General features: G+C 48.0%; 2 protein-coding genes across 6 annotated transcripts in view; one reads left to right on the top strand and one right to left on the bottom strand.

Moving 5' to 3' along the window:
* Positions 1–255: 255 nt before the first annotated feature.
* NDUFAF5 (NADH:ubiquinone oxidoreductase complex assembly factor 5) lies at positions 256–11,722 on the bottom strand. 4 transcript variants are annotated; one of them, XM_077316268.1, is made up of 11 exons: positions 11,438–11,719; positions 10,829–10,869; positions 9,909–9,972; positions 8,956–9,003; positions 8,754–8,857; positions 6,914–6,953; positions 5,952–6,149; positions 5,282–5,342; positions 2,417–2,500; positions 721–803; positions 256–575 (listed from the first exon to the last, which is right to left on the bottom strand). In XM_077316268.1, the coding sequence occupies exons 1-11, from the start codon at positions 11,603–11,605 to the stop codon at positions 486–488; spliced, it is 981 nt and encodes a 326-aa protein (XP_077172383.1). In that variant the 5' UTR covers positions 11,606–11,719; the 3' UTR covers positions 256–485. The 4 variants fall into 4 exon arrangements, with proteins under 4 accessions (XP_077172383.1, XP_077172392.1, XP_077172408.1 ...); XM_077316277.1 differs by lacking the exon at positions 8,956–9,003 and having other exon boundaries at positions 11,438–11,722; XM_077316293.1 differs by lacking the exons at positions 10,829–10,869; positions 11,438–11,719 and adding an exon at positions 10,923–10,946.
* A 1,339-nt stretch (positions 11,723–13,061) lies between these two features.
* ESF1 (ESF1 nucleolar pre-rRNA processing protein) overlaps positions 13,062–15,740 on the top strand; it is a 44,730-nt gene continuing 42,051 nt past the window's right edge. For both annotated transcript variants that reach the window (XM_077316148.1, XM_077316139.1), the window contains exons 1-2: positions 13,062–13,174; positions 14,653–15,290. In XM_077316148.1, coding sequence (XP_077172263.1) covers positions 14,687–15,290 — 604 coding nt within the window. In that variant the 5' untranslated portion in view covers positions 13,062–13,174; positions 14,653–14,686. The remainder of the gene's footprint in view (positions 13,175–14,652; positions 15,291–15,740) is intronic.

Raw genomic sequence — 15,740 nt, 5'->3', positions numbered from 1 at the left:
GACCTTGAGGTGTGAAGGGACCCAGCGTTGGGAAACATCACTGACCAGGCAAAGCAGACAGCTCCATACATCAATCACTGAATGCAATAAAAAAAAAACACATGGCAGAATACCCAGGATTCTGACACCTTCCTTACTTATTTTGAGGTGATAAACTTTGGGGAGTCAAATCTCCCCCTGGCTGCTTTACTCCACTGGAAGAACCAGCCCCACAGTTAACACATAATTTCTCATAGAACTGTTGGCACAGAACTGTAAAGTACCATAATTTTATTTGTCTGAAGCTTTACAAAATAAAATTCACACAATTTACAGACACAAGCATGACTAGTGAAGAAAGACAGTCAAATGTCCTGTATTATTTCAAGGCCATAAGGTAACATATCAGGAAGTGTAAGTGTGGCGCCCTTTCAAAACTGACTACTGTAGAGTGTCTACAATGATGGACGAAGAATCTGGCACCTCTGAGCTCATGAGGCCCTGTCTCAAAGTTTTTTCTTTCCCACAGCAGACTGGTTCATCTTTTTCAGGTCTCCGAATGACATTGTCGCAGAGCCTCTCTGGGCTGGCCTTGCCTGCAAGGGTGGAAAACATCATCTCATTTAGTCACCGTGTATTCAGCTTGTTTCCATCTGTGTTTCTCTAGAACAAGAGCCCCTGAAACCTTGACGTGCAATGCATGCAACATGCTTATTCGGGCACCCTTCTGTTTAGCATTACCTGCGATTCGTGGAACTTCCATCCAATCATGTAAAAGATCTGAAAGGTGGCAGGCACTGTCCCATCATCATTGCCATACATTTCTAGTAAAGAAACAGACGCATTACATAACGCTGAAACCACACCACGTACACACACTTCACCCAACCACAGCATTAATTTATTGTATTTAAAGCATTTTCCTGCCACCTCTGCATTTGATCAGGGTCACCGGGCAGCACACACTGAAACATTTAGGCAATTAAAAACAACATTTGGAATTTCAAAACAATTCAATAAACAACAGCAGAACCAGAGAGACCGTTCAGTAACGTGTACTGGGGACATGCCAAACAACACAGACGAATCTTGATTTAAAGCTTCCGCTTACTCTCAGTGCAGTGAGAGATTCAGGTGGCCAGCCATGATGGCCTGAAGCAGCAGAACAGCGTTTGAGTCCGGAGGCCCCTTGAAGACCAACAGTGTTCTAATTCTGGTATTTGCTTTCATGTGAAGAAGCATGATGAACTTTGTTGGTCTTAAAGGTGCCACTGGATTCAAATTTTGTTCTAACAGTGCAGTTAAACAGACTGTAAGGCTCAAAAATCCAAACAAACAAACAAACGAATGAGTGAAAAGTTGAGAACCTAAAAACGTCATGAAAATGGTTATTAAGTTACTCCCACTAGATACTGACAAGCTGTGCTCCCAACAGCATCAAGCAAGTGGCCTTGTGCAGCTCTCGGCTATCGCTGATGAAGAACATTTTGAAACACAGCATTAACGGGTAGCTTGCCTGATACTAGTGTATCAATATTTATGTTCAAATTATATATAGTATTGTTAAGCAGATCCCACTGTTCTGAAATACATATTTATACAAAAAAAATTGAAGCATAGTTCGTAACATTGTGTTAGGAAGTGTCTGCACAGTAGCTGCATTTCGCTGCAGGAAATGTGGGCAAGGCCACGTAAAGGCATCAGTGGCTACCTGAGGAGCAGGAAAGGAACCTGTTTCTCACACTTAAAAGACTAACAAAATTTGGCTTTCATTCACTTCATCAGATGTGGCTTACAAAAGCTCATGCCATGAGTAGCCATGTTAGACTTTAAGGTGCTACTGACCTCTTGCTCTTTTCCCCTGCCACAGACAAACACACATCAAAGTCAGGCTGGATAGATTCAAGCAGGCTGCCGTGTTGGTCTGCAGTAGCACAACAAAAATAGGCTCCAATAGCTCCTTTAAGACCAACAAAGATTTATTCAAGTCTTGAGCTTTCACACTTTGTGCATGCACTCAAAAGCTCCTGCCTTGAATAAATCTTTGTTGGTCTTAAAGGAGCTATTGGACTCTATTTTCAAAGTCAAGCTGGGATCCCACATTTCCCTACAGAAACCCTTCCCGGCAGAAGTGAGCAAAAAATAGCAATGGGCCAAGTTTTGGCCTGTTGAGGAGAACCAGCTGGGTGCTCCAAGCTAATCCATGGTCTCCAGGCCAATAAACAAGTACTGCCATGACAAAGAGGGAGTAAAAAGGCAAGGAAGGGGCACTGCTAGTCCTGAGACACGGGGTCTGATGAACCCCAACCGCGGGTCAGGAACACATCCTGAGCCACCTGCCCCCGCAAGCTGTGCCACTGAAGCCAGCACACCTTCACTGAAGCTGCCCCCATTTCAGAGCAAGACAGTCTGAACGGCAAGTTCTGGCTGCACTTACCCCGGTACACGGCAGCCGCTGCCAGCATGGTTGCTCTGTGTAGCACAGACTTCCTACTCCAGCAGCAGTTACTCTCTCCCATACCTAAAAAGAGTTGTCAGGCTTTAAAAGAAGATCCAGCACTCCACACGCATGTCACATTTTGTTTGCATTCCCAGTCCTCATGGGGCAGAGTTGGACCCCGTGAACTATCAGCAGGCGTCAGTCAGCACCATTTATTTTGCTCTGCCCCTGTGCTTAATAGAAAAGTGAAGGACACCTGCGGCTGCAGGAAAGGAAGTTATCTTGGTCTGCTTTCTTCACTTCACTGCAGCCCTGGCTTTCTGGGGCTGGGAGGAGACTCCCAGGAAGAAAAGGAGTGTGACAAATCCACATTCCTGACAGATGGTTGTCCTCAGCTCAGCAAGAACATGGAAGAATTATGCAACTAAAGAAAACCTTACTGGCAAGCAGAGCCCCTCTCCACAAAGCAGGACACAGGCAGATGGTCAACCAGTTTAGCACCACTGCCTTGAGATTCAAGTAACTTTCTATATGCATCTAATTTTTAAAAAGAACCTTAAAACCATAGATTTGTTCCAGGATGACAACAAAGATACAGGCCCCTTGGCTGTCTTTGGAGAAAACACTGAGTAACTTCAGATGACTCACGCTGACCAAAGTGGACAGGACACTAACAGCAGCGAGGTCAACCACATGCCCACACGACCCCTGCCCATTGTGGCTCTTAAAAACAGCTGACATAAGGATAAGGGGGCTCCTCTAGGTGATCATCAACCTATCATCTCTCCTAAGGGTAGAATTCCCAGAGGGACTGAAAGAGGCAGTGGAATGCCCGCTACTGAAAAAAAACATCTTTAGACCCACAAATGCCCGATAACTACTGACCCGTCTTGCACCTAACGTTTCTGGGGAAGATGGTGGAAAGGGCTGTCACAAACCAACTAACAGCATTCCTGGAAGAAGCTTCGGCCCTGGACCCATCTCAGTCGGGTTTCCTGGCTATGGGGTAGAGACAGCGCTAGTCGCCCTGACAGACGACCTCCGTCACCAGTTGGAACAAGGTGGGTCAGCGCTACTGATATTACTAGACCTCTCAGCAGCGTTCGACACAGCTCTTAGCTCACTGCCTCCCCAACGCCAGAATACAAGGGACAGCCCTTTAATGGCTGATCTCCTTCCTCTGGGGTTGCAGACATAGGGTTGCAGTAGGAGAGAAAACATCAAACCGCCACCAGCTTACTTGCGGAGCGGTCCTCTCTCTTATTCTATTCAACATCTTCATGCGCCCTCTTGCACAACTGGTACGGATGTTTGGGCTGGGTTGTCATAGATATGCAGATGACACGCAGCTCTTCCTCCTGAGGGATGGCTGCCCTGACTCTCCCCCAAAACCCTTATCCAGCTGCCTGGAAGCAGTGAGGCGTCTGAAGCTCAATACTGCAAAGACGGAGGTCCTGTGGCTGGGTAGGAAGGGTCCATGTGAGGAAGTGTGTCTGCCTACCCTGGACATTGTGCAGCTCTCAATGGCTCACTCTGCCAAGAATCTAGGCATGATTCTGGATGCCTCCCTCACAATGGAAGCCCAGGTCACAAAAGTAGCGCAACTGGCATTCTACCACCTTCGCCAAGCCAAACTACTAGCACCTTACCTGGTCCCGGAACACCTATCTATCCACAGGGATCCACCTCTGGACTGGTCTTCTGGAACTCGCTTTACACAGGCCTGCCCTTGGCCTTGATCCGGGAACTACAGCTGGTTCAAAACGCAGCAGCCAGGGTCTTCACAGCAACACCATAGAGGACTCACATTCAGCCCAACTACCAACTACAGTGGTTGCCAGTTGAATTCTGGAACAGGCTAAAGGTTCTGGTAATTACCTTTAAGGCCGTATGCGGTCAGGGTCCAGTGTATTTGAGGGACCGCTTCCCCGCCTATGCCCCCAAAAGAGCTCTGCGCTCCACTGCCACCAACCAGCTAAGGATCCCTGGCCCTAAAGAAGTCTGCCTGGTCTCAACCAGGGCCAGAGCATTCTCTGTTCTGGCCCCTGCCTGGTGGAATGAGCTCCCGGAGAAGATCAAATAGTTCTGCAGGGCCTGCAAAAGGGAGCCCCCCATCAGGCATTTGGTTAAGACCGAGCGACCAACAACATCTACAGGGCTCCTGCTCCCTCCCTCCTAAAAAAATTCTGCTCTGAACCTGTTTGCATTGTTATATTTTGTACCTGCATTACAGTTTAATGTTAATATTATTACTGTTATATCAAAGTTGTTATATAAACTAAGTTCTATGTACCGTTTCTACGTTTTATGTAAACTGGCCTAAGCCTTAGGGGAGGGTGGTATATAAATAAATAAAATCTTTCCAAATCATAACTGCAGGAAAGAAGAGAAATGGATGCTCCACTAGATCAAAAGTTAACCTGGACATTTACAAGTAAATTGAGTTGACCTCCTGCTTCTTCTAGCCACATTTATTCCACTGGAGTTTTATTTTACTTCAGAGGCTACCAGGAAACACAGAACAACAAAAGTGATTGTTTACCAGCTCAACATTAAAGGATTTCGCTTTGACAAACCTATAGGGTAGCCAGCTCAAGGCCTTAATTCACCCATAATATGGAGAAGATGGTATCTGCCAAAACACTATGCAAAGGGAAGCAGGCCACAGTTATGTGATGCCCACAAAATCCAGATTTCAAGGTGTTCAGTGTCTATATTGTGAAGTTACCTTCCTCTTTTCTCCCTCCGATGCAGGGAGCTGAATGAAACTGCATCCTACAACAACTGAACTGGACATTATTAACCTTTCTCCTTCAAACCAGCCATCCTACTGGCTTGCGATTTCAAAAAGAGCAAACTTGCCTTGCAGATCGTCCATCAGTTCAAACATCCCAGGATAGTTAACTTGAATTTCATCAGTATCCTAAAAAAAGTAAAGTTTACATTTTCAATGCACTTAAAAGCAACGCATTTCTCAAAGGCAGACTAAAAACAGCTCCTGCCTACTTGTGCGCCTGCAGTGCTCTGCTGCCAGCTGAGTCCAACATTTCCATGTGCTTGTGGGAGAAGCCAGGAGCAACAGAACGCTGCCCACACAGACCAATGTCACTGGTGAAAGGGAGCCATGACAGTTAGAAGACAGAGAGAAACAGGAAAGGATGGCAGCTGGTCACTTCAAAGATAGGCTGAAAGGGAACCCAGAGGCTGGGTCAGCAAAAGAAAGAGAAGCTGCAAATCAATGCAAAACTTTTGCTGCTTTCAGTGTACTGATGCAACATAACATCCTTTTGGGTTTTGCAATCTGCCCAGATGACTCTTCCAAGTCAACATCTACTTAAATTGCATTTTCCTCCATTCCAATTGAATGCATGAATCACCTTAAGATACATTCAATGTAACCCCCAAAGCTTACAGCAAAACTCTTTGAGATTCAGAGCTTGCAGACACATTTGCTACAAAGCAAAAGACGGAGCAACTGATTGGCACCTGTGGTAGTTTCCCGTGCTGTTCCTTTCTCGCTCCTGATAGTTACCACGGTCAGTGTGTTGAAGCCAGCTCTTCCCAGCAGATGCCCCAAGTCATTGACAGCCGTGAAAGGAGACACGTGTGGAGAAAATCCGCCTTCTCTTTCCAGCTCTGCCAGCTGCAGAGAGCAGCGAAGCTCATAAAGGGTGTCTCCCCCAAACATGGCACCAACAAACACTCCGTCGGGCTTCAGCACTTGGTGTATCTGGAACAAGTCAGTAAAAGTCACCCGCTGAAGCTTCTTCTGCAGTAAGTCCAGAGGGGCAGGATGGGTTAGTCTACTGCAGCAAAACAAACTGGAAATCAAATGCTTAGAGATGGGGAACCCAATTCCAGATTGTTCTTTCATGAGTCAGAGTGTGTCTCCTCCCTAGCCCCACCCACAAGATGTAGTGGATTTTGTTGTTGTTGTTAGGTGTGAAGTCGTGTCCGACCCGTCGCAACCCCATGGACACTTTCACAGTGTTAGGCACCCCAAGCCCTACGCTAGGGGAGAGGCAAGATAAAATAATCTAATCATGCAATCAATAACTTAACTAAATAAACAAGAATTAATATATACATATTCACACATATGAAACTCAAATACTTTGGCCACCTCATGAGAAGGAAGGACTCCCTGGAGAAGAGCCTAATGCTGGGAGTGATCGAGGGCAAAAGAAGAAGGGGACGACAGAGAATGAGGTGGCTGGATGGAGTCGCTGAAGCAGTAGGTGCAAACTTAAATGGACTCCGGGGAATGGTAGAGGACAGGAAGGCCTGGAGGATCATTGTCCATGGGGTCGCGATGGGTTGGACACAACTTCGCACCTAACAACAACAACATACACACATATGCACATATATGTATCTACCTATGTCCCCACAGTAATCCACTCCTTTCATCTCTAGCTGTTGAGAGAAGACTGGAGCACAGTAATGGAGGGGCCATACCAGCCTCCCTGCAAGGACAGCAAGACTTGTGCTTACCTCATGCAAGGCTCTGGGAAGATCATTCACCCAATGCAAACTGGAAACAGATGGAGAAAATAAGTGAAAGAGTCGGCATGCACATTTCCAGCTGGCACATAGCTCGGGTCGGTTTATTGACACAGTGGCCAAAATGCCAAATGCAAAGGGAGGACAAAGGCTGGGCTCTGGTTATTTGAACTCTCCAGCAGTGCCGAGCGAGGAAGCAGCAGGACCCCAAGACAAACAGACAGCCCTGCAGCAAAACTGATGCAATATATAAAGGAGAGTTAGGAAAAACAAGACAGACCATCCCAGAAGCGTCAGCAGTTCCGACACTCTGAAATGTCTGACATCAATCCTAAGACTTGGTTTCAAATTTGTGGTATGAGATCCCAGGCAAACCGCCACTCCATGCTTACGCTATGTTCGTGCGCAAGATGCTGTCAAGTTGCTTCTGACTTGTGGTGACCCTCTGAATTAATGGCCCCCCCAAACATCTTGTTAACAGCCTTGCTCAGGTCTGGCAACCCAAGGACTGCGGGCCCCTTTGACTGAGTCCCCCCATCTCCTGCTGAGCCTTCCTCTTTTCTGCCATCTTTAACTTTTCCCAGCATGACTGTCTTCTCCAGGGACTGTTGCCTTCTCATGGCACAACCAAAGTACCATGGCCTCAGTTTAGTCTTATTAGCTTCTAGGGGGAAGTCAGGCTTTATTTGATATCAAAACCACCAATTTGTCTTTTCTGACAGTCCTCACCACCGAGCCGCGGCTCCCTGTCCCTGCCCCCCCCCCCCCCGCAGTAAGAAACTTCCCAGGCCACAAGCTTGCGGCCCGGCAAGCTTCTTACTGTGGGAGGGGGGGGGAGAGGGAAGCAGGGCCGCTCACGAGCAATGCGCATGCGTGGCATCGCACGGCCGGGCAATCGCCCTCCCTGCTGCCGCCGGTCCCCAGCCTGAAAAAGGTTGGGGACCACTGCTCAACACTACATTATTCTGGCTCCCCTCCAGTGGAACTGGATTTACAAGGCCTTCCCCTACTCCCTGCCCAGATATTCCATGGCAGAAGACAAGGGCCTTGTACCCCCAAACTGGCCTCCGGAAAAGCAGCCAGATTTGTCTTCCCCTAGTGACCCAGTGGGAGGATGCTGTGCCACTTTGGCAAAACATGGACACCTGAGCCTCACACAGAGGCTCAGCCACCCAGAGACCACTGGTATGAGACAGATGGCCACATCAAAGAGGGCACAGACCTTCCCCTGCAACAAGGAGTCTCCTGTCAACCTAGCATGACAGCCAAACCCACCACACTGACAGCCAGGAGCCAAGGGCAGAGAAGGAGCAAGTCCGATTGCATAGCAGGGAAGGTGGCAGTCCTGGCTGGGAGAGCCCGGTCCCATCCATGCCGCCGGCCACAGAACCAAGCAATCAGGGAGAGGCCACAGCTGAGCAGGAGACAGGATCTTTTGTCACCTCGGAGGAAGGGGAAGCAGGGGGAGCGGCTAGGCAAGAGAGATGGATCCAAGGCATAGGGCTGGAACAGAAAGGAAGGCAACAGAGGGCTGATGGGGGGGGGGGGGCTGGGAGAACTACTGCGACAGAGAACCCAGCAAGGAGGAGGCTGGAGGAGAAGTAGTGAGGGAAGAGCCTAGAGGCAGAAGGAGACAGTGTGCTGTCAATGAACTGGAGGTGGAAGCAAGCCAAAGTGGGTGGTCAGGGTGGGAAGAGGCTGGCACAGCATATGGAGCACCCAGACCCCCCCCACCTCCGACACACATACACACTTTTCAAATGACTGTCGGCTCTCTTCATTTTCACAGCCATACACAGCGATGGCACACAGTGTGGCACAAACCATTTACCTCAAACTGCTGACAACAAGTTCAAATGTGTTTTCTTTGAAAGGGAGGAATTCTTCATCTGCTACCACACTAAATGTGGGTATCTCTGATTCTGTGGTATTTTTCTAAATTGGATCAGAAGAGAAAAGGTTCTGCATCAGCGGTTGTTTCACTTTTCAGTGCCAGAGATTAAACAGCAGGCAAATGCAACACGGCCACCTACCAATGCATTTTCCGCAAGGTCAGCTTGACAAAACCTTTCGACCACATCCTGAAACAGAAGTGGATCAACAATTTCACATTACTGGGGGGGCAAAGGCATGCTCAAACTCTTATCTGCAAGGGATTCATTCCGAAGCAAACGACTCTTCTGTATTTAATGAGGCTTCATCCGTTGGGCTAGAACAATGCTGTTGTTCTTAAGAAAAATTACCTTGGAAATGCATTTCTAGAACAGCATCAAATATTCCTCCTGATAAAATAGAGGACATTTCACTGCACTTAACTTATTTTTCTGCCAGGAAGATTAATGAATTGTTATGTACTTATTCCCACATTCCATGCCCACCACCCTCAATTAATTATATTTAAATACCGCCCTCCCTTGAAGCTCAGGGTGGTTTACATGGAATGTAGGAATAAGTGCATTACAAATCTTCAAATAACACAATAACAACAGTAACAGTAGTTTCAGCAGCCAGGAACAAAGTTTTGATGTTAACACTGGCCTCAACACAATCCGAGGCTAAACTCAAGCCAGAATCACCCCCTCGGGCCCTCCGCAAACAGAAAAGATACTCAGAATTATGTTGCAACCTGAACCTGAACTGACGCTCTCCCCTTAGATTAATTGTCCCATCACCTCCCTGAGCTTCATAGGCCAGACTAGCCTGATCCCGTCAGATCTCAGAAGCAGGGTCAGCCCTGGCTGGCATTTGGAGGAGAGAACACCAAGGAAAGTCCACGGTCATGATGTGGAAGCAGGCAGTGGCAAATCGCCTCGGAACACCTCTTGCCTAGAAAACCCTATGAGGCCTCCACAAGTCCCCTGCAACTTGACAGCACTTTCTGCCACCACCAGAGGGCAGCAGAGGAAAAGCCCAAGACTGGCGTCCTTCCTTTCATTTGTGCAACTTTTAAGTTCACATAAATGTCAGGAGGGAGGAAGCACAATACCTTGCTTAAATGCTGAGCGATGTAGCTTCGCCCGCAGCCAAGGTCCAAAGCAAGCGAAAAAGTCCTGTAAGCAAAGTAAAAAGGAATTAACATACAAGGAGGCAGCTGTGGAAGTACAGCATATATTATGCTTTGATGAAGCGGTAGCTTTTTCCAACAAGACCCAGGCTGAACTTACTTAGGGGTAAGTCCCTCACAGCTTAACAAAACTTAGGTGAGAAAAAACATTTCCCTTGATGTCTGTCTGTCACTTTGAAAACAGAGTCCAGTAGCACCTTTAAGACCAATGAAGAATTATTCAAGGCATGAGCTTGTCTTAAAGGTGCTACCAGACTCTGATTTTATTGTGCTACTTCAGACCAACACGGCTACTCATTTGTGTCTATCACTTGTATTTATGTACCACCCTCCCCTTGCAGCTGAGAGCTGTTTTAATATAAAATATTAATATTAAACATATATTTTATTGGCACCAACAAAACTGCAGGTGCCAGAAATTAGCTGCCTCATTTGAAATTTTTCGCCAAATTTATGTAAACCAAACACAAACCTATGAATGGCACACAATAGTACTTTGACCTTAATTTACAAGCCATCTTCTTTGAGAGAAACACAGGCCCTACTGTAGAGATGGGAGAAGGCAAATACAAAAGGAAAAAAGTTAAACTTCTGCTGTCTTCCCATCATTTCACAAGGTACAAAAGGAAGCAACTTTTAACTCCTACACATGAACAACAAAAACACTATGCCTAAGGTATTAAGTTACTATGAAAGAAATCCACGTTCCTCCTTTCTATAGGTATAAATATCAATACCGCACCGTAAAATTCAGCAGGGAACTTTTTAACAGCTACCCCTATTTTAAAGCTTTACATTATAACTTACTAAGATAACGTGCATCCGATATGCCAGTACTTTACCTAGAAATGTCAAAGATGCGGTCTGCTATTCTCCCACCAACCTGTAATAGAGTAAAAATTAGCAATTACTACAAAATCAAATGCCTAAACTAACCTTGCTATTACATTTAACTCAGAAATCGCTTTGTTTTCCTCAAAAGATAAGGTGCAACAGCAGCTCAGTTCTGGCACAGCACCAAGCCCGTTGAAGTTCAGATGCAGAGGCCAGAATCCTCACAAAGCCATGATAAAAAAAACCCTGGTCCCACATGCACTCAAGGCAAAGCAAAGTTACAATCTGAAACTCTGCATAGACTGCGGCCCTCCAGATGTCCATGGACTACAATTCCCATGAGCACCCTGCCAGCATTCGCTGGCAGGGGGCTCCTGGGAATTGTAGTCCACGGACATCTGGAGGGCCGCAGTTTGACCCCAGTCCGATAAGAAAAGGGATGCATTTATCTTCATATTGCATTGCTTTTAGAAAGGAATGGGGCTGAAAGGGGGGGACCCTCCGGGAGGCGCCTTCTCCTGCATCAGGAGCCCCCCCCCCCGCCTCCCCGCCTTCCCTGCAGCTGCTCTCCAGGGTCCCCTGCCGGGGCTGGAGGCGGAGAAGGGCGGGCGGCTCACCTCCAGGCGCAGGTAGTCGCGGCTCTCGGGCTCGGCCTGCGCGGCCGCCCAGTTCTTCTGCTTCCTCTTGAGCCGCCGGTCGAAGGGCTGCAGGGCCCCGGGGCCCCCCCCGGACCAGCGCCGGCCCCCCCAGCGCGCCCGCCAGCCCCGCGCCGCCCACGCCGCCATCGCTGCTCGGCCTCCGAGGGGCCTGACCGGCGCTTGCCCAGGGGCTCCTCGCCTGGGCACGCTAAGTGACTGCCCATAAAGCAGGGGGAGTCCAACTGCGGCCCTCCAGAGGTCCGTGGACTACAATTCCCAGGAGCCCCTGCCAGCATTCGCTGGCAGGGCCTCCTGGGAATTGTAGTCCACGGACCTCTGGAGGGCCGCAGTTGGACTCCCCCTGCGCATAAAGGAATACAACTGCACCAGAGAAGTTTCTTTTTCAAGACTAAAATGTATGAAAAAAATCTGCTTTGTAGTGCAATGGGGCAGCGTCCTTAAAGCTGACTTTCACTCGTGCACATGGAGAATTGCATCCTCTACCATTGACTTCAAGCCAGCAACAAAACAATGCTCTGAAAAGAAATGCTGCAAATGCTTGTTATTATAAATGAGACGTTTGTAGTAATTTCATACTGTGCCATCTAATCCGGGTGGCTTTTCAAGGCTTGTGTATTCTTCAAATGTTTATCATGTTAATTAATTGCTGCTCTACAGCATGTTTTTAACGTTTTGACAGGAGTTTTGTTGAAGTGTGTAATACTTTGTTGAAGTATTTTGAAGTGTTTTGTTGAAGTGTGTAATACCCTTTACTTTCTATTCCTGAGAATGGTTGTGGCAGGGGCCCCAGCACACTGGCTTGCCCATCATGCTGTTAAGATGGTTCTGCCTCCCAGGAATGGTCCCCTTCCACAAGCCTCGATAATGAAAAACTTTAGTCTTCTAAGCTGAATTTCCCTGCCTGCTCACTGGCTTTTAATTGGGCACAGCATTTCTCTCTGTATTAAAAAACAATACAGAGCAGTGAGCCCAGAGGGGCTTTGAGCCGCAGGGAGAGAGAAAGGAATCCAAGGAGTCATGGGGTGCAATGCATTGATGCAAGACAACGAATGAGGCTCGATTCGGGTAAGTCGCCCTGTTGGTCCGAAGCAGCAGAACAGAGTTGGAGTCCAGGGGCTTAACCCTGGGCAGAAGCTTCGGGGAGTCCCTGATGGTGGGCCTCCTTCTGCCCAGAACGAAGCTGGGTTGGCCCTGGGCTCCAGCCCTCGGATGCACAGACATGCACCCCAGCAGCGTATGTGCACGTCGTAGGGCAGGGGTAGTCAACCTGCGGCCTTCCAGATGTCCATGGACTACAATTCCCAGGAGCCCCTGCCAGCGTTCGCTGGCAGGGACTCCTGGGAAATGTAGTCCATGGACATCTGGAGGGCCGCAGGTTGACTACCCCTGGCCTAGAGTCTCGCGTATTTATTTGCGCGGGGCTTGTTCTGGCAACAGTTCCCGGGAGTCCCTGCAGGGGCGGCTGCTGGGCAGGCGCGCGGGTCTGAAGCCGCAGAGCCAGTTCACGCACGCGCGCGAGAGAGAGAGAGGAAGAGAGAGGAGGGGGGCAGCTCGGGCCCCGCCCACACGCGTTTGGCCCTCCTGCGCCGCCGCCGCCCGCGTCGCGGGTGTGACGTCGTTTTCCTGAGCCCGGAAGTTCGGAGGGAGGTGGTGCCGCGCGCGTGGAGAAGCGGCGGAGGAGCCGAAGGCCTGCGGGTGGGTGGACGGGCGCTGCTCCCGGCTGCAAAGCCGCGTCCCCCCCCCCTTGGTCGCTACGGGGCCCCAGGCGGGAGTGTGAAAGGCAGGGTTGCCAGCTCCCGGTCGGGGGGTTTGGGGGTGGAGCCGCGGGAGGACAGAGACTTGAGCGGGGGCCGCATCCTGAGGGCTCTGGAGGGCGAGATCTCTGTCCAAACAGGAGGCCGGTGGGCAGCTGGGCCCTTCTTAAGCGTGGACGTGCCGAGAGTCATGAACCCGCGTGTAGGGACTGACTGGCGAGTTCCCTTTTAGCGCACCTGAAGAAGTTCGTGCACGTGGAAGCTTATGCCCGGAATGACACTGATGGGATTCTGAAGGTGCCACTAGACTCAGACTTTGCTCTGCTTTAGACTAGGGGTAGTCAAACTGCGGCCCTCCAGATGTCCGTGGACTACAATTCCCAGGAGCCCCTGCCAGTGTTCGCTGGCAGGGGCTCCTGGGAATTGTAGTCCACGGACATCTGGAGGGCCGCAGTTTGACTATCCCTGCTTTAGACCAACAAGGCTGTACACATCTGAGTGTAACTTTGTGATAGCCTAACCATCCCTTGTTATGTACACTGTGTCAATCTGCTTGTTTTTCATTGAGCATTTGAAAGGAGGGGGAAGTTTCAATATAAAGCATGGGGGTGGCAGGGGGTTAGAATTATACGTAGTGCCATCCTAAGCAGAGTTGCACCATTTTGAGCCTACTTTGTTTCAGTGGGACTTAGAAGAATGTATGTCTGTAAAGGACTACACAGTTAGAAGGCTGCTGCTAATCTGACAAATGTCGTTATGCATGAAACTGTCTACATTCTCAGTTCCCTTGTACTGTAAGAGAAGGTTCTTTTTCATCTGTTAACTTTTTATAATTGCCTTTCAGTTTAGTATAAAGGAGTTGCTGGTCAGAAGATAATACAAAAAGAGTCCTGCAAAAAGAGACCAGGGGTCTCCAGCATGATGCTTGTAGTTGTCCTGATGCCTGCAGGCATCTTTTCTTGTGCCTGTCAAGTGTTTTTAGGAAGGGGGTGGGGCCAGGTGGGCATTTGCCCAGCAAGGCTTCTGAATGGCTATTGGATATTTGATTGGTTCCACAGATTTTTTAAAAAAATTCTGCATTGGCAGCAGTTGCCACCACGGCTCAAGAATCTGTATGACTGAAGTAAACGTTGGCCTTTATAGCTGATTCCATCTTCTGTGGCAGCCATTTTGTGACTGCAGCCACCATGCCCTGTGAGAATTCCAAAGGTACCTACAAGCTCCAGACGGTTGAGGACCCCTGGCTTAGATCACGTTATGTGCACTGAAGCAAATAATATGCACACACCCATCTCAAGTATAGTGTGAAATTATTAGACTTTAATCACATTTGCCACTTCACAAGAATTTACAGTGAAATCTTGTTCTTTTCCTTATGATGTAGACACTTTGTGAATTTAATCATTCTTCTCTCCATAGTTCAACCTTGGATATATTTCTTAAAAGCCTCAAGATGTCACTGAAGAAAGAGCTCGTGAATGACCAGCGGTTTAGTCGCATTAACAAAGACCCTCGATTTTGGGAAATGCCAGAAAAAGAGCGCAAGGTCAAAATCGATAAAAGGTTTCAGGCTATGTTTCACGACAAGAAATTCAAGCTGAAATACACCGTGGATAAGCGAGGCCGCCCAATTCATCGCAGCTCCACAGAAGATATGAAGCGCTTCTATGCGTTGTCTGATTCCGATTCTGATCTTTCAGAGGACGAGAAGAAAACTAAGGTGGAAAAGGCAAAACTGAAAGGAGAAGGTGACTTAGGGAAGAACTCTGAGGAGGAAAAGAAAGTGACATATGACTCGTCAATTTCAAAATTAGAGTCTTCCAAAAACAAAGGCCAGAAAAAAAAATCCCTCAAGTCCCAAAAGAATATGAAGGGGACAAATGTAGCCAAATTGCCACAAGATAAAGAGGATGTTGCATCTAAAAAGCAAAGAGGAATTTCTGTGAGGAACACAGGCTTACCTCCTAGGACTTCACAGAGGATGCTAGAAGAGTCTGCTAAGGCAACAGGAAGTGGCAGAAGAAGAAGATGTTTAGACCCAGGGAGAATTGAATTAGGTTGGTAGAATGCAGTTAAACTTGTCTGTGACACAGGCCCTGGCTACGTTTCCTTGGAAGTAAGTTTTACTCTTTTCAGTGGAATTTACTTACAAGGAAGTTTAAGATACTGGTAATATTGAATAACCTCTAATGCGCTTTAATAAAGTTTCTGCATGTGGAATCCCACTTTAGGGTGGCTTCCATCTTCTGCCCACAACGACCTTGTGAAGTAGATTAGGCTGAGAGACTGAGCCCAAGGTCAGCCAATGAGTTTTATAGCTAAACGCATAATTGAACATGGCTGTTGTGGTTTAAACCTATGTACTCTGAAACGCTATGCGTGAAGTGCCATCCAGTCACTTCCTCTGAATCTTTCTTACTTACTTTTTCTTTTTAGAGTTCCTATAATCAGATGATCTTGAGCAATGACTAAAAGAATAATGCCTTATTTATGAAAGGAAAATAAAT

The sequence above is a fragment of the Paroedura picta genome, chromosome 1 (assembly GCF_049243985.1).
Source record: "Paroedura picta isolate Pp20150507F chromosome 1, Ppicta_v3.0, whole genome shotgun sequence".
Lineage (NCBI taxonomy): Eukaryota > Metazoa > Chordata > Lepidosauria > Squamata > Gekkonidae > Paroedura > Paroedura picta.
This window is presented reverse-complemented; position numbering and strand designations above follow the sequence as displayed.